This window comes from Gopherus flavomarginatus, chromosome 2, assembly GCF_025201925.1.
Source record: "Gopherus flavomarginatus isolate rGopFla2 chromosome 2, rGopFla2.mat.asm, whole genome shotgun sequence".
Taxonomy (NCBI): Eukaryota; Metazoa; Chordata; order Testudines; family Testudinidae; genus Gopherus; species Gopherus flavomarginatus.
The window spans coordinates 302,572,189-302,592,056 of NC_066618.1; the positions used below are offsets into that span (position 1 = coordinate 302,572,189).

General features: G+C 45.7%; 1 protein-coding gene across 14 annotated transcripts in view; it reads left to right on the top strand.

Annotated features, from left to right (window-relative positions):
• Nucleotides 1-200: 200 nt before the first annotated feature.
• The window catches only part of PUF60 (poly(U) binding splicing factor 60), a 67,221-nt gene continuing 47,553 nt past the window's right edge, over nt 201-19,868 (top strand). For 12 of the 14 annotated variants that reach the window (XM_050939369.1, XM_050939372.1, XM_050939373.1 and 9 more), the window contains exon 1: nt 201-350. In XM_050939369.1, coding sequence (XP_050795326.1) covers nt 216-350 — 135 coding nt within the window. In that variant the 5' untranslated portion in view covers nt 201-215. Of the gene's footprint in view, nt 351-16,512; nt 16,619-19,868 lie in introns of those variants that run through there. The other 2 variants (XM_050939381.1, XM_050939382.1) reach the window with 2 other exon arrangements.

The window sequence follows — 19,868 nt, forward strand, 5'->3', positions numbered from 1 at the left end:
CCGGGCCGAGCCCCACGCCGCCGAACACCGCCACGTTACCCGCAGTCACGGGATCCGGCAATGACCCTTCTCAGCTCCCGTCCGAGCTGGGGGGAGGCGAGGCTTCTCACTAGCTTTGCCCCCGCCCCCCTCGGAAATAGCGGGCGGAGCCACCCGCACTCCGCCCCTTCGGGCAGCGAGGCAGTTCTCGCGAGAGTTCCGGTCTAAAGCGGCCTATGGTAAGATCCCGCGAGAGTTTCCCTCCGCTCCGCGCAGGTCCTGATCTTTCGCGAGATTCCCGCCGAGGAGGAGGCGGCCACGGGGCCCAGGGCCGGCTGGACAAGATGGCGACGACGACGACTATCACCCTGGTGAGTGGGCCCTTCTCCGCGCGGGGAGCGGCCCCGGGGACCCCCTGCGGCGCGGCGCCAGCGTGGGGAGCGGGCCGGGCATTGCGGGGCCGCTTGAGCCCTGTCCCCCGCCGAGCCCGCGGGGCGGGGCGTCTCCTGCGGGGCGCGCGGCCCGGCCCGGCCCGGCCCGAGGGTGAAACCGCCGCGTTCCGCCCGCCTGTGGGGCTCGGGAGCCGGCGCGTGCTGGTTCCTGGCCCCCGGGGTTTCGCTGCGAGCTGCCCGCGTTACAAGTCTCCGCGGGGGGCGGGGGGAAGGAAAACCGCCCGTGGGGCTCGTGGGTAACACCGCTGACGTCACTGGGCCGCTGTAACGGCCCGGACGGTGCCGGAGCAGAGCCTGGCAGGGTTCGGTCCGTTGGCTGAGAGCTGTGACGGGCTTTACTGCCCGTCTCCGAAGGCGAAGGGGGGATCCCCGTTCCCCGCTGCGGTCTCACTGTAACACGATCGATCCCCGTTTGGCTGTGGGCTCATTTATTACCGGGCTCTATTTTGGAGAACGGCGCCAGAATGATGGCTTGTCGCTGCCGTTAAGCAGTTACACAAAGCCCTTTGCTCTCCATTGTGTAGCCACACTTGGAAGAGGTTTAGTTTCATGTTTTTCTAGGAGAAGGTTCTTGCCTGGCCGAAAGAGGAGTTTCTCTTTGGAGACTCCATGGTCCTTTTCTCTGGCAGCCTCAGAAGGTGACAAGAATACTGCCTAGCGATAAGAGAAGTGTACTAGAGACGTGCAGTATGTCAGAGGCTCTGTGTAGAGTTTGGGGCTTCTGCCGTGTGCTCTGCATTGTGAAATGTCGGGAGGAAAGCTGCAGAATTTGTGAAATGTAAACATAGCAGGGAAGAAGTGTATACTGTTGGGATAACTAATAGGGAGGAAATTGTGTCTCCTTCTTCTGGCTCTACTCCTAAAAAGAAAAAATGGGGTCTAAAGATAATTCCTATTCTGTGTGGTTGCTATTTCATTGGGGTTTTCCCTTAATTGAACTTTTTTCTGAATGTGTTTTCATTAATTTTACACTGCGGTGTACGTCTTAATTTTCTTCAAAAATACATGAGGTCCTATTGGCATCAGTATTCACCCTTTTCACTATTGTTTTCATAGTTGTTGCATTGTCTGTGTCAGTATTCTACAAAGATACTTTCCCTTATATGTGGTGGCCTCTTAATTTTTTCTTTGCTGTTTAATTCACTTTCTGCAGATACTTCATATTGGGAGCTTAGCCGTGGTGTCCTATTGAAATCAGAATGGAACATGGCAACGTGCCTGGAACACTGGGCAACACTGGAGGCATGTGTGGCCAGATGTCCCTGGCATGTTGAGTAGCAGAGAAGCAATTAATGACGCGTAAAAGCAGCAAAGAATCCTGTGGCACCTTATAGACTAATAGACGTTTTGGAGCATGAGCTTTCGTGGGCGAATACCCACTTCCTCAGATGCATGTAGTGGAAATTTGTCCCTGAGGTGTCAGGCAAACTCTCAGTAGCTGAAGTCTCTGCCACTCACCTGGTGCCCCATAGATCAGCCACAGCCCTGGTTCTGCTCCTCTCTTTAGAGCATGAAAGGAGCCGAGTCAGTGAATGCAAGCTTGTCCACAAGGCCTGAAGCAGGGTCACGGCTGGCTGCCAGTGGGTGCTGAGCACCTTTTTTTTTTTCCCCCTGTTGGTTCTGCAGCTCCATAGCACCCATGCATTCACTGACTCGGCTCCTTTCATGCTCTAAAGAGAGGAGCAGAACCAGGGCTGTTAGTCTATAAGGTGCCACAGGATTCTTTGCTGCTTTTAAAGATCCAGACTAACACGGCTACCCCTCTGATAATTAATGACGTGGTAGTTCCAAGGCATTAATAGTTTTACAGTACTCTGCTGTTCTTCCATTTTCTGCAGGTGTTATGTGGGGAGAAGAGACAAATTATTTGATTGTGTTTCCTCCTTGTCCTGTCACAAAAAGGTGCAGCAGAGTTAGTGGCTAAGTCCTTAGTAACTCATTGTGCTATTTGCAAACAGCACTGGCATGATCCTGTATATATTAGAACACACCCCAAAATAAGAGACCCGGGGGGAGGTGACTTTTTTCCAGAACAGAAGTCTAGATAAGAGGCATGAGAGAAGCAAAGATGGAAATGTGCTGCTCAGTTTTAGGGTGGCTGTTTTGAGCTTCTTTTTGTGACTAGTGATTGGATATTTAGAATGGCATCCAAAAGAAGTTCTGAAATAAAATGTTCCTGATACAGATTTTAGAATTCTGCACCACACTGTCACTGTGTAGTGTATGAGCTCTTCCAACAAGACCAGAATCAAATAGAAGCCTTACATATCTGCTCTTTATTTTGCTTTCTTTTCTTGGAAGTTGACCATAATAGTGGGACAAGAGCATTCTGCCCAAGCATTGGTTTGCTGTTGGGGAAAGACATCAAGGAATCTGACAGAAGTGCACCATAGACTTTTGGTTGACTGAAGAACAGCTTTGGGACCATAGCAGTGCAGGATCACTTAATTTTGAGTATTTGTGGTACCTTGGAGACTAACAAATTTATTTGAGCATAAGCTTTTGTGGGCTAGAATGTATATGTATCATCTTACCATATGTTCCATACAGAGGACATGGAAAAAGTGGAAGTAGCCATATCAACTGTAAGAGGCTAACTAATTAAGGTGAGCTATTATCAGCAGGAGAAAAAAGACTTTTGTAGTGATAATCAAGATGCCCAATTTTAGACAAAAAGAACAGGAGAACTTGTGGCACCTGAGAGACTGAGGGCTAGGCTACACTGGAGAGTTGCAGCACTGATGGTGGGTTTACAGCGCTGCAACTTAGTAACTGTCCACACCTGCAAGGCACATCCAGTGCTGCAACTCCCTGGCTGCAGTGCTGGCTGTACACCTGGTCTGCTTGGGGTGTAAAGATTGCAGCGCTGGTGATACAGCACTGCTCATCAAGTGTGGCCACCAAAAGCACTGTTATTGGCCTCCAGGGTATTAGGAGGTATCCCAGAATGCCTGCTCACAACAAACAGGAGGAATGGCTGAACTCCGAGCTCCCCTGAGCTGCTTATCTAAAAAACAAACACAGCTCCTGTTTGCTTGATGGAGCAGAGGCAGGCAGGGGAATTGCTTTGGAAGGTTCACAGCTGTTTGCTTGAAGAGAGAATTCACATGGCAGAGGGGGAGGGGGGAGTCCGTGTTGAGCAGCTGCTTATGTGGTTTGAAGGCTATTTAGGAGTGCATAATTTGCATTTAGTGAGTAAGAGAGGGGTGGGGGAAGGGCTCAAAACTTTTAAATTGATTGCAGGTTGGTGATGTATCTGTTCCAGTCCTTAGAACTTGCAAGGCAGGGAGCTGACAGCTCCAAAAATCCACTCACTCTCTCTCCCCCACGTTCCCCCTCACCCCCCTCTTTTGAAAAGCACGTTGCAGCCACTTGAACGCTGGGATAGCTGCCTACAATGCACCACTCCCAGCAGCGCTGCAAATGTGGCCACACTGCAGCACTGGTAGCTGTCAGTGTGGCCACACCTGCAGCGCTTTCCCTATATAGCTGTACGAAGACAGCTGTAACTCCCAGTGCTGTGCAACTGTAAGTATAGCCATACCCTAACAAATTTATTTCAGCATAAGCTTTTGTGGGCTACAGCTCACTTCTCTGTATGTTTAAATATCTCCTGTCAGTGTGTTCCATTCTATGTCTCCGAAGAAGTGAGCTGTAGCCCACAAAAGCTTACGCTGAAATAAATTTATTAGTCTCTAAGGTGCCACAAGTACTTCTGTTCTTTTTGCGGATACAGACTAACACAGCTGCTACTCTGAAACGTGTATATAAAGGGACATTCATTGTGTGAGCTTACAGTGCTTAATTTACATCCCAACAGAGACCTACACGTTCCATACCCTCTGTCTGGAGGAAAACCTCAGCTGGTGAAAATTTAGAAAATATAGAAGAGTTTCTATAGTGTGAGTGTTGCAGCTGTACACATTGGGGTTCCCAACCATATAACAATTTGAATAATATTGGGTCTGAGCTTGGGACAAGAACCTGTCAACCCTCAAAGTGATAACCGTGAATTCTTAAGTAATCAATCCATAATCTATAGCTGGTAACTAATATCTTGCTATAGATGGGTAAAACCATCTTTTCAGTATACATAAATCCTTACATAGAATCTGTCCATTTTACAATTATATTGATGACCAGTGTGATACTGGCTTTCGTTTGAAACCTGGCATGTCATTCTTTGGTAAAACATAATATGCACGGCAGACTCATAAGATTTCTGTAACCACAGCACCCACTTGGTAGTTGGCATTAAAAGGTTTTTGAGTCACAGCCAGCTAGCCTTAATCCATTTAATGTGTGCCTTATTTGTTATTTTATAGTGCTAACTTTGTAATGTGACTGACATGCAGTATGAAGTCAAATACCTTATAAAAGACTAAGCCCTGGTCTACACTACCAACTTATGTCGGTATAACTATGTTGTTCAGGAGTGTGGAAAAGCCACACCCCTGAGGAACACAGTGATACCGACCTAACCTCTGGTGTAGACAGTACTATGTCAGTGTGAGGGCTGCTTCTGTCAATATAGCTACCGCCTCCCAGGGAGGTGCAGTACCTACACCAATGGGAGAAGTTGTCCTATTGGCATAGGTAGTGTCTTCACTGTTAAGTGTACGCAAGTACATCTATTCAGTTACCTTATCAACCAAACTTGTGTCTCATCAAAAAGTAGAATAAAGTTTGTTTGGCAAGACTTATTTTCGGTAAAACCATATTGACTAGCATTAATTTTTTTCCCATTCTTTAATTCTTTGATTGAATCTCACATTAGCATTTCCATTATTTTGCTGTGGTTGATGTCAGGTTAGCAACCCAGCCTGGGTCATCCTGCTTGCCCTTTTTGAGTATTGGTGCAACATTAGCACTCTTCTGTTCTTCTGGAATTTCCCTGGTGTGCCAGGATTTGTTTGAAAATAAATAGCTGGCCAGAGATCTCCTCATCCAACTCTCTTAGGATTCTTGGTGCAAGTTATTTGGGTCTTCTGATTAAAAAATGTTTGTCCCTAGTAGATGGTTTTGCACACACTTACACCTTCACCAGGCTCATCCGTGCTGCTGGAACTAGTAAGACTGGTGGAGTGCTGAACAGGTCCTGGCTTGTAGCTTGGCTGAACCTCGTGCTGTATCTCTTCCCTCCTCCTCCTCCCTGTTCACGGAAGGGGTCTCTGTCTTGGGCTCCTCTGAGACATCCATTGTGGTTACAAAGTGCTGGTGGGGTCCCTGTCAAGTACGGCATGCAGCCCCTTGCAAAAAAAGCGGTTTGCAGCTCAGCATCAGATTGGTTGCCTCCATGGCCTTGTGCTATGCCTAGCACAGCTCCTTTGTTTTCACACGGCACTGTTCATAGAGTCATAGAATCATAGAAGATTAAGGTTGGAACAGACTTCAGGAGGTCATCTAGTTCAATCCCCTGCTCAAAGCAGGGTCAACCCCAACTAAATCATCCCAGCAGAGCTTTCTTTGTCAAGCTGGGCTTTAAAAGCCCCTAAGGATGGAAATTCCACCCCCTCCCTAGGGAACCCATTCCAGTGCTTCACCACCCTCCTAGTGAAATAGTGTTTCCTAATATCCAACCTAGACCTCCCTCACTGCAACTTGAGACCATTGCTCTTGTTCTGTCATCTGCCACCACTGAGAACAGCCGAGCTCCATCCTCTTTGGAACCCCGCTTCAGGTAGTTGAAGGCTGCTATCAAATCCGCCCTCACTCTTCCGCACACTAAATAAGCCCAGTTCCCTCAGTCTTTTCTCATAAGTCATGTGTCTCAGCCCCCTAATAATTTTTGTTGACCTCCACTGGACTCTCTCCAATTTGTCCACATCTTTTCTGTAGTTGGTGGTGGTGGTGGGGGGGGGGGACTGGATGCAGTGCTCCAGATGTGGCCTCACCAGTGCCGAATAGAGGGGAATAATCACTTCCCTTGGTCTGCTGGCAGTGCTACTACTAATGCAGCCTAATATGCTGTTAGTCTTCTTGGCAACAAGGATATTGGGGGGTGCAGGGCTCCAGGTAACTGGCAATATGGCATGGGGTTAAAAGTTTACATTCTCAGGCCTACGATTGTGTTTCGAGCTAAACAATATGTTCCTTTAAAGTTAGCATGAGTACATGTAATCATGTATCATTTTCTTGTGTTCTTTTGTTTATGGTACAAGATGTAATCGATCAAAGGGGGGGTTCAGTAGTATGGGTTAAGGATGTAGTTAATTAAAAGATCCGGTAGTTAATGAATTGTAAATAATGAATTGTGGCACCTGTGAACATCTTTGTAAACAAGTGGGGTATGTAAGGTGGGGAAGAGGATAGTGATTCGTGCATGATCTGAGATTGTATATCTCCTTGCACCTTATTTGACGCAAATAAAGATACTTGCTTCTCCACTCTGGTGTGGTCATTGGGCATACGCACACCGGGCAAACGAACCCCAACTGTTGCCCCCCCCTGCAGCAAGGGCACACTGCTGACTCATATCCAGCTTCTCATCCACTGTAATCCCCAGGTCCTTTTCTGCAGAACTGCCGCTTAGCCAGTCAGTCCCCAGCCTGTAGCAGTGCATGGGATTTTTCTGTCCTAAGTGCAGGACTCTGCACTTGTCTTCGTTGAACCTCATCAGATTTCTTTTGGCCCAATCCTCCAATTTGTCTAGGTCACTCTGAACCCTATCCTACCCTCCAACGTATCTACCTCTCCTCCCAGCTTAGTGTCATCCACGAACTTGCTGAGGGTGCAATCCATCCCATCATCCAGATCTTTAATGAAGATTCATAGACTCTAGGACTCGAAGGGACCTCTAGAGGTCATCGAATGTAATCCCCTGTCCTCATGGCAGGACCAAATACTGTCTAGACCATCCCTGATAGACATTTATCTAACCTACTCTTAAATATCTCCAGAAATGGAGATTCCATGACCTCCCTAGGCAATTTATTCCAGTGTTTAACCACCCTGACAGTTAGGAACTTTTTCCTAATGTCCAACCTAAATCTCCCTTGCTGCAGTTTAAGCCCATTGCTTCTTGTTCTATCATTGGAGGCTAAGGTGAACAAGTTTTCTCCCTCCTTCTGATGACACCCTTTTAGATAGCAGCAGTTTTCAGGTATGTCCCCTCTCAGTCTTCTCTTTTCCAAACTAAACAGACCCAATTCTTTCAGCCTTCCTTCGTAGGTCATATTCTCAAGACCTTTAATCATTCTTGTTGCTCTTCTCTGGACCCTCTCCAATTTCTCTACATCTTTCTTGAAATGCGGTGCCCAGAACTGGACACAATACTCCAGTTGAGGCCTAACCAGCGCCAAGTAGAGCGGAAGAATGACTTCTCGTGTCTTGCTCACAACACATCTGTTAATGCATCTCAGAATCACGTTTGCTTTTTTTGCAACAGCATCACACTGTTGACTCATATTTAGCTTGTGGTCCACTATAACCCCTAGATCCCTTTCTGCCTTACTCCTTCCTAGACAGTCTCTTCCCATTCTGTATGTGTGAAACTGATTGTTCCTTCCTAAGTGAAGCACTTTGCATTTATCTTTATTGAACTTCATCCTGTTTACCTCAGACCATTTCTCCAATTTGTCCAGATCATTTTGAATTTTGACCCTGTCCTCCAAAGCAGTTGCAATCCCTCCCAGTTTCGTATCGTCTGTAAACTTAATAAGCGCACTTTCTATGCCAACATCTAAGTTGTTGATGAAGATATTGAACAGAGCCAGTCCCAAAACAGACCCCTGCGGAACCCCACTTGTTATACGTTTCCAGCAGGATTGGGAGCCATTAATAACTACTCTCTGAGTACGGTTATCCAGCCAGTTATGCATCCACCTTATAGTAGCCCCATCTAAATTGTATTTGCCTAGTTTATCGATAAGGATATCACGCGAGACCGTATCAAATGCCTTACTAAAGTCTAGGTATACCACATCCACCGCTTCTCCCTTATCCACAAGACTCATTATCCTATCAAAGAAAGCTATCAGATTGGTATGACACAATTTGTTCTTTACAAATCCATGCTGGCTATTCCCTATCACCTTACCACCTTCCAAGTGTTTGCAGATGATTTCCTTAATTACTTGCTCCATTATCTTCCCTGGCACAGAAGTTAAACTAACTGGTCTGTAGTTTCCTGGGTTGTTTTTATTCCCTTTTTACAGATGGGCACTATATTTGCCCTTTTCCAGTCTTCTGGAATCTCTCCCATGATTTTCCAAAGATAATAGCTAGAGGCTCAGATAGCTCCTCTGTTAGCTCCTTGAGTATTCTAGGATGCATTTCATCAGGCCCTGGTGACTTGCAGGCATCTAACTTTTCTAAGTGATTTTTAACTTGCTCTTTTTTTATTTTATCTACTAAACCTACCCCCTTCCCATAAGCATTCACGATGTTAGGCATTCCTTCAGACTTCTCGATGAAGACTGAAACAAAGAAGTCATTAAGCATCTCTGCCATTTCCAAGTTTTCTGTTATTGTTTCTCCCTCCTCATTGAACAATGGGCCTACCCTGTCCTTGGTCTTCCTCTTGCTTCTAATGTATTGATAAAAAGTCAGTTTGAGCTCATTTTGTGCCTTTGCCTTTCTAATCTTGCCCCTGCATTCCTGTGTTGTTTGTCTATATTCATCCTTTGTAATCTGACCTAGTTTCCATTTTTTATATGACTCCTTTTTATTTTGTAGATCATGCAAGATCTCGTGGTTAAGCCAAGGTGGTCTTTTGCCACATTTTCTATCTTTCCTACCCAGCGAAATAGCTTGCTGTTGGGCTCTTAATAGTGTCCCTTTGAAAAACTGCCAGCTCTCCTCAGTTGTTTTTCCCCTCAGTCTTGATTCCCATGGGACCTTACTTATCAGCCTCTGAGCTTCTTACCAAAATCCGCCTTCCTGAAATCCATGGTCTCTATTTTGCTGTACTCCCTTCTACCCTTCCTTAGAATTACAAACTCTGATTTCGTGATCACTTTCATCCAAGCTACTGTAGTAAGTGAAGGCCCTGATAAAGGCCCAGTATGAGGTGTTCTGGTACCATGTTTATACTTCGGTATGCTAGGTGAATATATGTTTATGCAATATCAGCCCTTTCCTTGCCAGCATCTGTGAACTGAGCCGGCCTTCAGCTCACAGCTTGACTTTGCTTTCTAGCTAAGTCTTGACATTACTTTAGTTCAGGCCTCAGGCCTCATACTGGGCCTTTATCAGGGCCTTCACTTACTTACAGCTACCTTCTACTTTCAAATTCTCAATGAGTTCCTCCCTATTTGTTAAAATCAAGTCTAGAACAGCTTCCCCCCAGTAGCTTTTTCAGCCTTCTGAAATAAAACATTGTCTGCAAGGCAGTCCAAGACCTTATTGGATAGTCTGTGCTCCGTGGTGTTATTTTCCCAACATATATCTGGATAGTTGAAGTCCCTCATGACCACCAAATCTTGGGCTTTGGATGATTTTGTTAGTTGTTTAAAAAAAGCCTCATGCACTTCTTCCACCTGGTTAGGTGGCCTGTAGTAGACTCCTAGCGTATCACCCTTGTTTTTTACCCTTTTAGCCTAACCCAGAGACTCTCAACACCTCTGTCTCCTATGTCCATCTCCACCTCAGTCCAAGTGTGTACATTTTTAATATATAAGGCAACACCTCCTCCCTTTTTCCCCTGTCTATCCTTCCTGTGCAAGCTGTATCCATCCACACCACCATTCCAATCATGTGTATTATCCCACCAAGTTTCAGTAATGCCAACAATGTCATAGTTGTATTTATTTATTAGCACTTCCAGTTCTTCCTGCTTATTACCGACACTTCTTGCATTTGTATATAGGCATCTAAGATACTGGTTTGATCTTGCCTCCCAGTTTTGCCCTGACCCTCCTTTCTCTCTGCCATTATAGCCCACGCTCCCTCTTGTTTCCGACCCATCTCCCAGGTCTCCATGTTCCCCACTTACCTGTGGTCTTTGCTTACCTGTCCCCGTCAAACCTAGTTTAAAGCCCTCCTCACTAGGTTAGCCAGTCTGTGCGCTAATAGGGTCTTTCCCCTCCTCGAAAGGTGAACGCCATCTCTGCCTAGCAGTCCTTCCTTGAATAGCATCCTGTGGTTGAGGAAGCCAGAGCCTTCCTGGTGACACCATCTTCACAGCCAGGCATTCACCTCCACGATGCGCCTGTCTCTGCCCGGGCCCCTACCTTTGACAGGAAGAATCAAAGAGAATACCACCTGCGCTCCAGACTCCTTCACCCGTACTCCCAGAGCCCTGTAGTCACTCTTGATCTGCTCAGTGTCATGCCTCGCAGTATCATTTGTGCCCAAATGGATGAGTAGCATGGGGTAGTAATCAGAGGGCTGGATAATCCTCGACAATGCCTCTGTAACATCTCGGATATGGGCCCCCGGCAGACAGCATACCTCCTGAGATGAAATGTCAGGGCGACATATGGGTGCCTCCGTCCCCCTCAGGAGAGAGTCTCCGACCAGCACTACCCTACGTTTCCTATTCGCAGTGGTGGCAGCAGACCTCTCAGCCTTAGGGGTACGAGGGTTCTCCTCCTCTACTGTAGGGGGTGATTCCTTCTCTCCTGTATCAAGAAGAGCATAACAGTTACCTACCACGGCGGGAGGGTTTGGAGCAGGGGTGGAGCACTGCCTGCTGCCAGAAGTAACCAGCTGCCAGTGTCCACCCTGAGCCATCTCCTCCTCCTCCAGTGGTGTGTCAGCAGTCCTGTGTACTGGGATAGCTATCTCAGCTGTCTGCACATGGACACTGTCCAGGAATTGCTCGTGAATTCAGATGTTCCTCAACCTAGCCACCTCCTCCTGTAGCTCTTCCACCTGCTGCCTGAGAGATTCCACCAGTAGGCACCTTTCACATTGGATGCCCCCCAGCCTGGATATCAGTAAGTGGAAATTGCAAGTTACTGTCCCTGCAAAACCACACCAAGATCTGGGTAGAAGCATCCATGCTCAGGTGCTCTGTCTGGCTACAGGCGCAGGTGGAGGAGACAGAAGCAGTGCTGGCACAGGTGTTGCGGGTCTTCCTAACCGTCGTAAGCCTCCCTCTGTCAAACTCCCCTGTCTGCAGCTCCCTGTCCACTCTGCTCCCCTGGTCACTGCCTCTGACTTTTAAAGCCTGCTTGCCTAGGTCAGTCCCTCCCCCTCATGAGTCACACTGGGGAAGGCCAATCAAAGGCAATCAAGCGAACGATCAAGGGAACAAGGTCAGGCACTCAATTCCAACTGCCACAGCAGCTGTAACTGAAACTGAAGTCACCTGAAATCAGAATCACAATTAAAATTCAAACAGTCAAGCACACTCACTCACACCAACAGCTAGTACTGTTGAACAAAACCAGCCCCTGGGGCACGCTGCTTGATATCAGCTGCCAACTAAACATCGAGCCGTTGATCACTATCTCTTGAGCCCGACCATCTATCCACCTTTATAGTCCATTCATCCATCCATAGTTTTTTAACCTGCTGGCAAGAATACTGTGGGAGGCCAAATCAAAAGCTTCGCTGAAGTCAAGGTATATCACGTCCATCATTTTCGCCATATCTACAGAGCCAGTTATCATATCATATAGAAGGCAATCAGGTTGGTCAGGCATGACTTGCCCTTGGCAAATCCACGTGGGCTGTTCCTGATCACCTTCCTCTCCTCTAAGTGCTTCAAAAAGGATTCCTTGAGGACTTGCTCCATGACTTTCCAAGGGACTGAGGTGAGGCTGACCAGTCTGTAGTTCCCTGGATTCTCATTCTTTCCTTTTTTAAAGATGGGCGATATGTTTGCCTTTTTCCACTGCTCTGGGACCTCCCCCTTTCTCCATGAGTTTACAAAGATAATTGCTGGTCCCAGTTTCACCCTTTTCCTTGCGTTGCCCATGCAGTCTTTTTGTAGGTGTCCATGTTTCTACAGCTGGTCTGTAGCTGTGCTTGCACAGCCTCTTCTCCCCACAGATCCAGGAGATCCAATACTGCCTGTTTACTCCAGGCAGGAGTGCATCATGTGCACAGAGTCAGCATGGTTGGTTGGGCAGTTGAACACCATCAGGGCAAGCTACTGGGTGTGCTCGCTGAGGAGGGCAATTAGAAAAAGGCATTTCAAAAATAAGCAGGAGGTTTTAAGGGGGAGTGGCAGCTTCCGATCTCTCCCTTGGGCAAAGGAGTTCACAATTGTGACCATAGTGGTCACTATTGCAGGAACTGGGGCATTGTGGGACAACTTCTGGAGGACTGTTCGGGTCAACAGAAGTCACAAAATGAACTATACTTGCACTGCATCAACCTCAGGAGGCTGACCATGTCTCCATGCCTTGTAGGCAGATGGTCTTATTCTGTCACAGTAATGGAGTGCTTAAATCAGCTAGAGAAATTCTGAGCATAAACATGCACAGATAGGTCAATGCAAGATCATGGAATCATACAAGGTTAGGGTTGGAAGAGACCTCAGGAGGTCATCTAGTCCAACACCCTGCTCAAAGCAAGACCACAGATGAAGTATTTGAGTCAAAAAGTCAAAGATGCCTTACATTGACCTAATTTTATAGTGTAGACCAGGCCATGAATAGAATAGGCCACCCTCAACAATTAAACTGGTGTTCAACATCACCTGGACATCTTAACCTGATATGGCGATCACAGTCACAAAATGGAGTTCACAGTTTGACACAGACCTACCACAATCTATCACACTTGTCAACACAGGGCCTGAGTGGCTGGAGTATAGATTAGAGCTGGGAAGTTGCTGGCTCCTACTGGCTGGAGTGCCTGGGTATCCATTACTGCCAGTATCACTATGCAGTATACTTTTGGGAAAGATTGTTAAGAACAGCTGTTCTACTCAGTAGTGCCGTTGAAATGTAGGGAAGCACAAGAGCGTGATTAAAATGCTAGAATTAACACCTTGACTCTTGAGGAAAAGTGTATTTCTAATGACCTTACCTGCTCAGAAGCTGTCTTACATCTTCCTCCAACATTACAGTACCCCCAGCAATGAAATCCATCTACAGAGTTGGTGCCTATCACCGTTGTATCCAAATATTTCCAAAAGATAACTCTGTGATTGTCGTCTTCGTTGGGGAGGATAGTAGCAGCTATATAACATAGGTAATTTCTGTGAGGATCTGCTGTCAGTTAACAGGAGTTTTGTGTTCAGTACACTCATTAAGAGTATAATTCACTTGTGAGAATTTTTGTGTAGAATTTCTATTTCCAGGGGCTTTTAAATTCTGGATCAAAATTCTGTGCTGAAACTGGGAACACAGATTCTATGCTGTGGGAGGTTAGTAGGTTTAAATTCATTGTATTTTTTTTTTAAACATATAAATGGGAGTTTTCTGCAAGTGAAAAGTGACTAACAATCTATGTGAGAGATTTTTGCAGCTCGTTGCAACCTGCTTGAATTCACTTGGTGAAATGGATGATCTTCCCTTCCTTGCAATAATTTCCTGAAGGATACTGAGCTGTGTGGGCAAGGTGGAACAGACCCTGTCAGGCTATGAGGGATGTAGTGGTGGTGCTGCTGCTGTTTCTCTGCTAGAATTATTTCTAATTGCCTATGAACCATATAAAGTGTTTTGTAAAATCTGCACTTGTCAATGCCAGGCCTCCTGATACATGTAAAGAGAGCAAGTGTCCTGATGTAACACAGCTTTGTGACAGTACAGATTCCAAGGCCAGAAGGGACCATTCTGATCATCTGCTCTGACCTCCTGTAAAACAGAGGCCATAGAACGTCCCTGAAAATGTTCCTAGAGCACATCTTCTAGGCCTTGTCTACACTTGCAAGTTAGAGCGCAATAAATCAGCTTCGGGTGTCCTACCTCCTGAGGTGTCTGCACTGGCAAGGCACTTGGAGCACCCGGACTCCATGGCTGGAGCACTTTGGTAATCCACCTCCAGGAGAAGCATAGAGCTTGCTGTGCCCTGGCTGGAACACCAGGGTGTCAGTGTGGCCGACATGTTGCGTTACTGCACTGTGATTGGCCTCCGGAAACGTCCCATAATCCCTTGATGTGAAGTGGCCACTCTCGTCATTGTTTTGAACTTGGCTGCAGGGATGTGGATATCCTCTTTCAAAGAGCACTCTGGTTCTGACAGCCAGCATGCTTATCTGCTCCTGGACACACAACAAACCATTACTGTGGAATGCTCCTGCTGCAGAGGTGTATGTGTGTGAGAGAGAGAGAGAGGCGGCGGCGGTGGGGAGGGGCCTCATGTGGTTTCCCCTTGCTGCTGTTTGAACTTATAAGACAGCATGCTGATGCATTGTTTGTCCCCCAAAACACACTGTCTCTCCCCACACATACACACAACACACTCCCTGTCGCACTCCATCCCCCCATTTGAAAAACAGCTGACAATCTAGTAAGATGCCCTGGAACAATGGGATTGGGAAACCTGCATCATGTGATGCTGTGCCTGCCTCATTAGGCATTGCAAACCCTTTCCAAAGCCACTTGCACACTGGAATAGTTACCACATTGCACTGCTCTCTGTGGTGTTAAAAGGTGTGCTAATGTGAGTTTAAAACGGGTTGGCAACCTTTCAGAAGTGGTATGCCGAGTCTTCATTTATTCGCTCTAATTTAAGGTTTCATGTGCCAGTAATACATTTTAACATTTTTAGAAGATCTCTTTCTATAAGTCTATAATATATAACTAAACTGTTGTTGTATGTAAAGTAAATAAGGTTTTAAAAATGTTTAAGAAGCTTCATTTAAAATTAGATTAAAATGCAGAGCCCCCCGGACCAGTGGCCAGGACTTGGGCAGTGTGAGTGCCACTGAAAATCAGCTTGTGTGCCGCAGGTTGCCTACTCCTGGTATAAAAGCAGCAAAGAGTCCTGTGTCACCTTATAGTCTAACAGACGTTTTGGAGCATGAGCTTTCGTGGATGAATACCCACTTCGTCGGATGCATGTAGTGGAAATTTGCAGGGGCACATATATATATGCAAGCAAGAAGCGGGCTAGAGATGATGAGGTTAGTTCAATCAGGGAGGATGAGGCCCTGTTCTAGCAGTTGAGGTGTGAAAACCAAGGGAGGAGAAACTGCTTCTGTAGTTGGCAAGCCATTCACAGCCTTTGTTTAATCCTGAGCTGACGGTGTCAAATTTGCAGATGAACTGAAGCTCAGCAATTTCTCTGTGGAGTCTGGTCCTGAAGTTTTTTTGCTGCAGGATGGCTACCTTTAAAAAAAAAAAACCAAGAACTTCAGGACCAGACTTCAGAGACCACGAAAGCTTATGCTCCAATATGTCTGTCAGTCTATAAGGTGCCACAGGACTCTTTGCTGCTTTTGCAGATCCAGACTAACACGGCTACCCCTCTGATACTTAATGTGGCTATAGCCACTGCACTTGCAGCTGGCAATCGCTTTCCCTGCTGCTGTCTCTGAGTTCTGGTTTTAACTCCTGGCGCTCTACATCTGCAAGTATAGATAAACATCCAGTCTTGATTTAAAAATTGGCTGTGAAGGCTAATCCACCATGACCCTTGGTAAATAGATAATTACTCTCTGTTAAAAATTTATGCCTTATTTCCGGTGACAGAAACTGCAGCCAGGGAGTTATTCAGAGTGAGCTATACAGGCCCTTTTTAAAAAAAAAAAAGAAAAGATGAAAATGATGGCACCTCCCACAAGGCATTCTGTTAACTCTATACTGGGCTGTGGTACTCCAGCATGTGTTAGATAACACATATCTCCTGTCTGTGTGTTCCATTCTATGCATCCGAAGAAGTGAGCTGTAGCTCCCGAAAGCTCATGCTGAAATAAATTTGTTAGTTTCTAAGGTGCCGCAAGTACTCCTGTTCTTTTTGCGGATACAGACTAACATGGTTGCTACTCTGAAACCTGTTAAATAACAGGTTCCCAAGCCTAGAGGCAGGAGAGGGAGTGTGACATTCCACCCTCACCCCTTCCTTCTTCTGTAGCCAGTTAAAATGTGTGTAAGGGAGAGAGCTTGTTTGTTTACAGCTTCATTCTGCTTGTTTCCCCAAGCTTTGTTTAATCTTTGTGTTTTTGTTTGTCACTCACATTTCCTAAAATAAACTAGATTCTAGATTTTTCTTTTTTCTCTTGTATGTGTTTATACTTTAGAGAAGTTCCCATCCATATAATTTTCCAACAAGTGTGCCTGAACTCTTGGAGTTCAAACCACCGTAAAAGGCCGACCTCCTTACAGAAGCAGTGTTCATAGCAGCAGGTATCCAGTTTCTATTTATTACTTTTATAAAGATAGTTATCCGCCTGCCACTCCTGTTTTCTTCTTCTTCCTTCCATTTCTCTCCTCCTCTCCCAGCCTTTTCCGGGTGTGTTAACTAGGCTGGATTCAATGATAGCCATAATAGAAATAGGGACTAGCTGCATTTCAGGAGTAATTGTTAGGTTGTAATTGGATTATTTTATCACTGAGGACTTGGTAAGAGATAATACTCCTTTTGTGCTTTGCTAGGAGATAGGGAAGTACTAGACCCAGTTCACCCTCCCCAAATCTGCAGGAGAAGAGGAGGGGAAGAGAAGAAAATACTAGGCTTTCCTGAATAAATTCACTTGACCAAAAGGCATTAGCTCTCTCACACAGGCAACAACTGGAGGGCCCTTGATACTCCCATACAAAGCAACTTTTATTGGAAATACTCTGTACACAGGCACTTACATTAGTTGGAGCAGTGTTGTATGTTTGACATTTTTGGATATCTCTTTAGAGGAAGGTGGATCTAGCATAGGGCTGGGAATTGAGTTTGTGTCTGCTCTGAAGCTGAATTGCTGCGTGGCCTCTGGCAGGTCACTTTACTCTGAGCTTTGGTTCTTGACCACCTTGCCACCCCCACCGCCACCCCCTCCACAACTGGATAATTTGGATTTACTTTGGAGATTGTGAGTTTTAACACATGAACATTTTAAGATGTTTTGAAGCTATACAAAGCTAGGTAAGTGCTCGCTATTATTTTTATGAATAATAGCTTTGCAGTTCACCTTTAAATTAATGTGAAAACGGAGTAAATCCCTTGTTGATATGCTGAATCCCACCTTGTAACTAAGTTGTGGGTAGCATTCTACACAAAATAAGTTTTAACTGAACATTTTAAAAGCTGTTTCTTCTCTCCATTTTGTTTTGAATCCTTCTGGCACTTTGACATTCACTTGAGGACATTTAAGAAAGCATAATTCTATGACATGACCATGAGACTGAGATTTCTGTTTTCTGATATTACATGGATGCTGTTGTTAGGTAAATAAAGCAAGTCCTCACTCACCTCTCCAGCACCCGAGTTCGTGCGGAGTTGGTATGGGGCACACAATTCTGTCAGAGACCAGACACCAATGCGTTGATCAACGGGCTTACACTATCCTTAGCTCTACAAGCTTTAGATTAAGTGTGGCCCCTTTATTAGGGGTGAGCATCAATATTTATACACAGAAGTAAACAAAGTGATTAACAAAAGATAATGGTCATGCATAATCAATCAAGATTTTACAGGAAAAGCAAGTTAACAAGTAAATGCATAGAGATAAAGGCTAATGGCTACTTGAGAAAGGGGGTGTCATGAGTAGTTTGCAGGTCAGTGCTTTGTTCAAAAGAGTTCAGGAAGGATTATGCAGAGACAGCCAGTCTGGGTGTGTTTTGGCTCCCCAAAGTTCACCAAAAGTTTAGACCCAACATTCCTCCATTTGTAGCTTTGGGATAACTATTAATCAAAAAGCTACACCCTATTTTAAGATTTTAAGGGCCGCTTGGCAATTTTAGCCTGGGCCAATTCGAAGAGAGTAAGGCTTTTAGCTGAAGTGGGAAAAGAATAAACTGACTTACATGAGTTTATGAGGGAGGGGACACACTGAATACAGCAACACAGTATTATAAGGACTACTATGGCCCCAACAACACCCACCAAGAGTTTTTTAACCCACCCAAATCCGGGCAGCCAATTCCATAAGGCTCCCCACCAATCATAAGGTGGCTGGCCAGAGGAGTAGTTTTTAGCCATTTTCCTTAGGTGTTTGGTACGTTGAAAAGTGTCAGAGTAGGTGTCATTTACAAAAACACAGCATTCTTCATTTATGAGGGCGCAAGTTCCTCCCTGGGCTGCTAACATTATGTTTAAAGCCATTCTGTTTTGCAAAGCTAACTGGCGCAGCTGGGACATTTCCCCGGCCTGATTTTTAAATAGGGTTGCAGTTTTATTGGTCAGAGATTCTAATAGTCCCTGTAGACGGATGATAGCACCCTTTAAGCTAGTGTGACCAGCCCACCGCTGCCAGGACAAACCATCACGGAGATTAATATCTCTGTCAGTTTCACGGATGTTACGAACGTGGGGAAAATGAGGGGGAGTGAGGGAGATGCGAGAAGGCGGTGCTAGCCATGCCAAATAACATGACCCTGCCCAATCAGGGGAGAGAAAATAATAAGCTTTGGGCCCGCACACCCAGTATGTTCCATATAATGCGTTTTGGGTATTCCATTTCTCAAAGTAGGAGGTAACCCACCACCCGTTGTACCACTGTTCCCCTGGTAACGCAGAGGGGTCGTTGTGTGAACTGCAGAGGCACAATTTGGTAGTGTTGTTCTCAAAGGACAGTGTAGTACTGCTTGAGCAGTTGTAGAAGGCAATTGTGTAGCTTTTAACAATTAGTTGGACACCCTTGAGATCTGAGCAGGGCTTTTTAAAAACTGACTCTGAAAACCTGCCCCTCCATGAAAAAGTTGAAAAGGTTGGATCGGGGTGAGGGATCCACATATGGGATAAGTGGGATGCGCAAGGCTTGAAGCCAAGATTTTTACTAAAGGCGGTGCCATTAAAATATATGTTGCATTTACTTGTTCCCACAAAAGTTGACCCTTTTCCTTTAACAAAACACAGTGATCCTGTTTGATTGGTTACCCTGAGATATTTGTTAATTGGCACTCCTGTTTTGTCCCATGTAAGATTGGGTTGGACTGGATCTTTTATTCTAGTCGGTGGCATTCAAGTCATATTAGCAGTGGTTAGGGGAATGGATGTGAAGGGGAGTCCCTGTGCTGCATTTACTGGAAATTGAGTACATACCCAGCAGTTACTTCTATTTTCTAAAATACGAGTTTTAACCTTGTGGGAATATCTAATAAAAGCATTATCTTTATAAGCAGAAAATAAACTAAAAAAGCATAAAAAAAAAACATACAGTTGTCAGAATAAAGGGTCCTCTCATTTTTTTCGAGTCAATTTAAGTCTAATGTCTGAGAGAGGTAAGCTGGTCCACTGGTCGGAGGCAGTGTCCTCAGTGGTGACAAGAGCTGCTGGTCCGTCACTGTGGTCCACTACGGCTGGCTTGACGTGGGAGTGGTGGATCCAAGATTTGCGTCCTTCCAGGAACACTGCAGTCTGGGTTGTCAAAAGAACCTGGTGGGGTCCAGTAAACCTTGGCTGGAGGGTGTCGTCACGAACGAACTTTTTGGCCCAGACGAAGTCCCC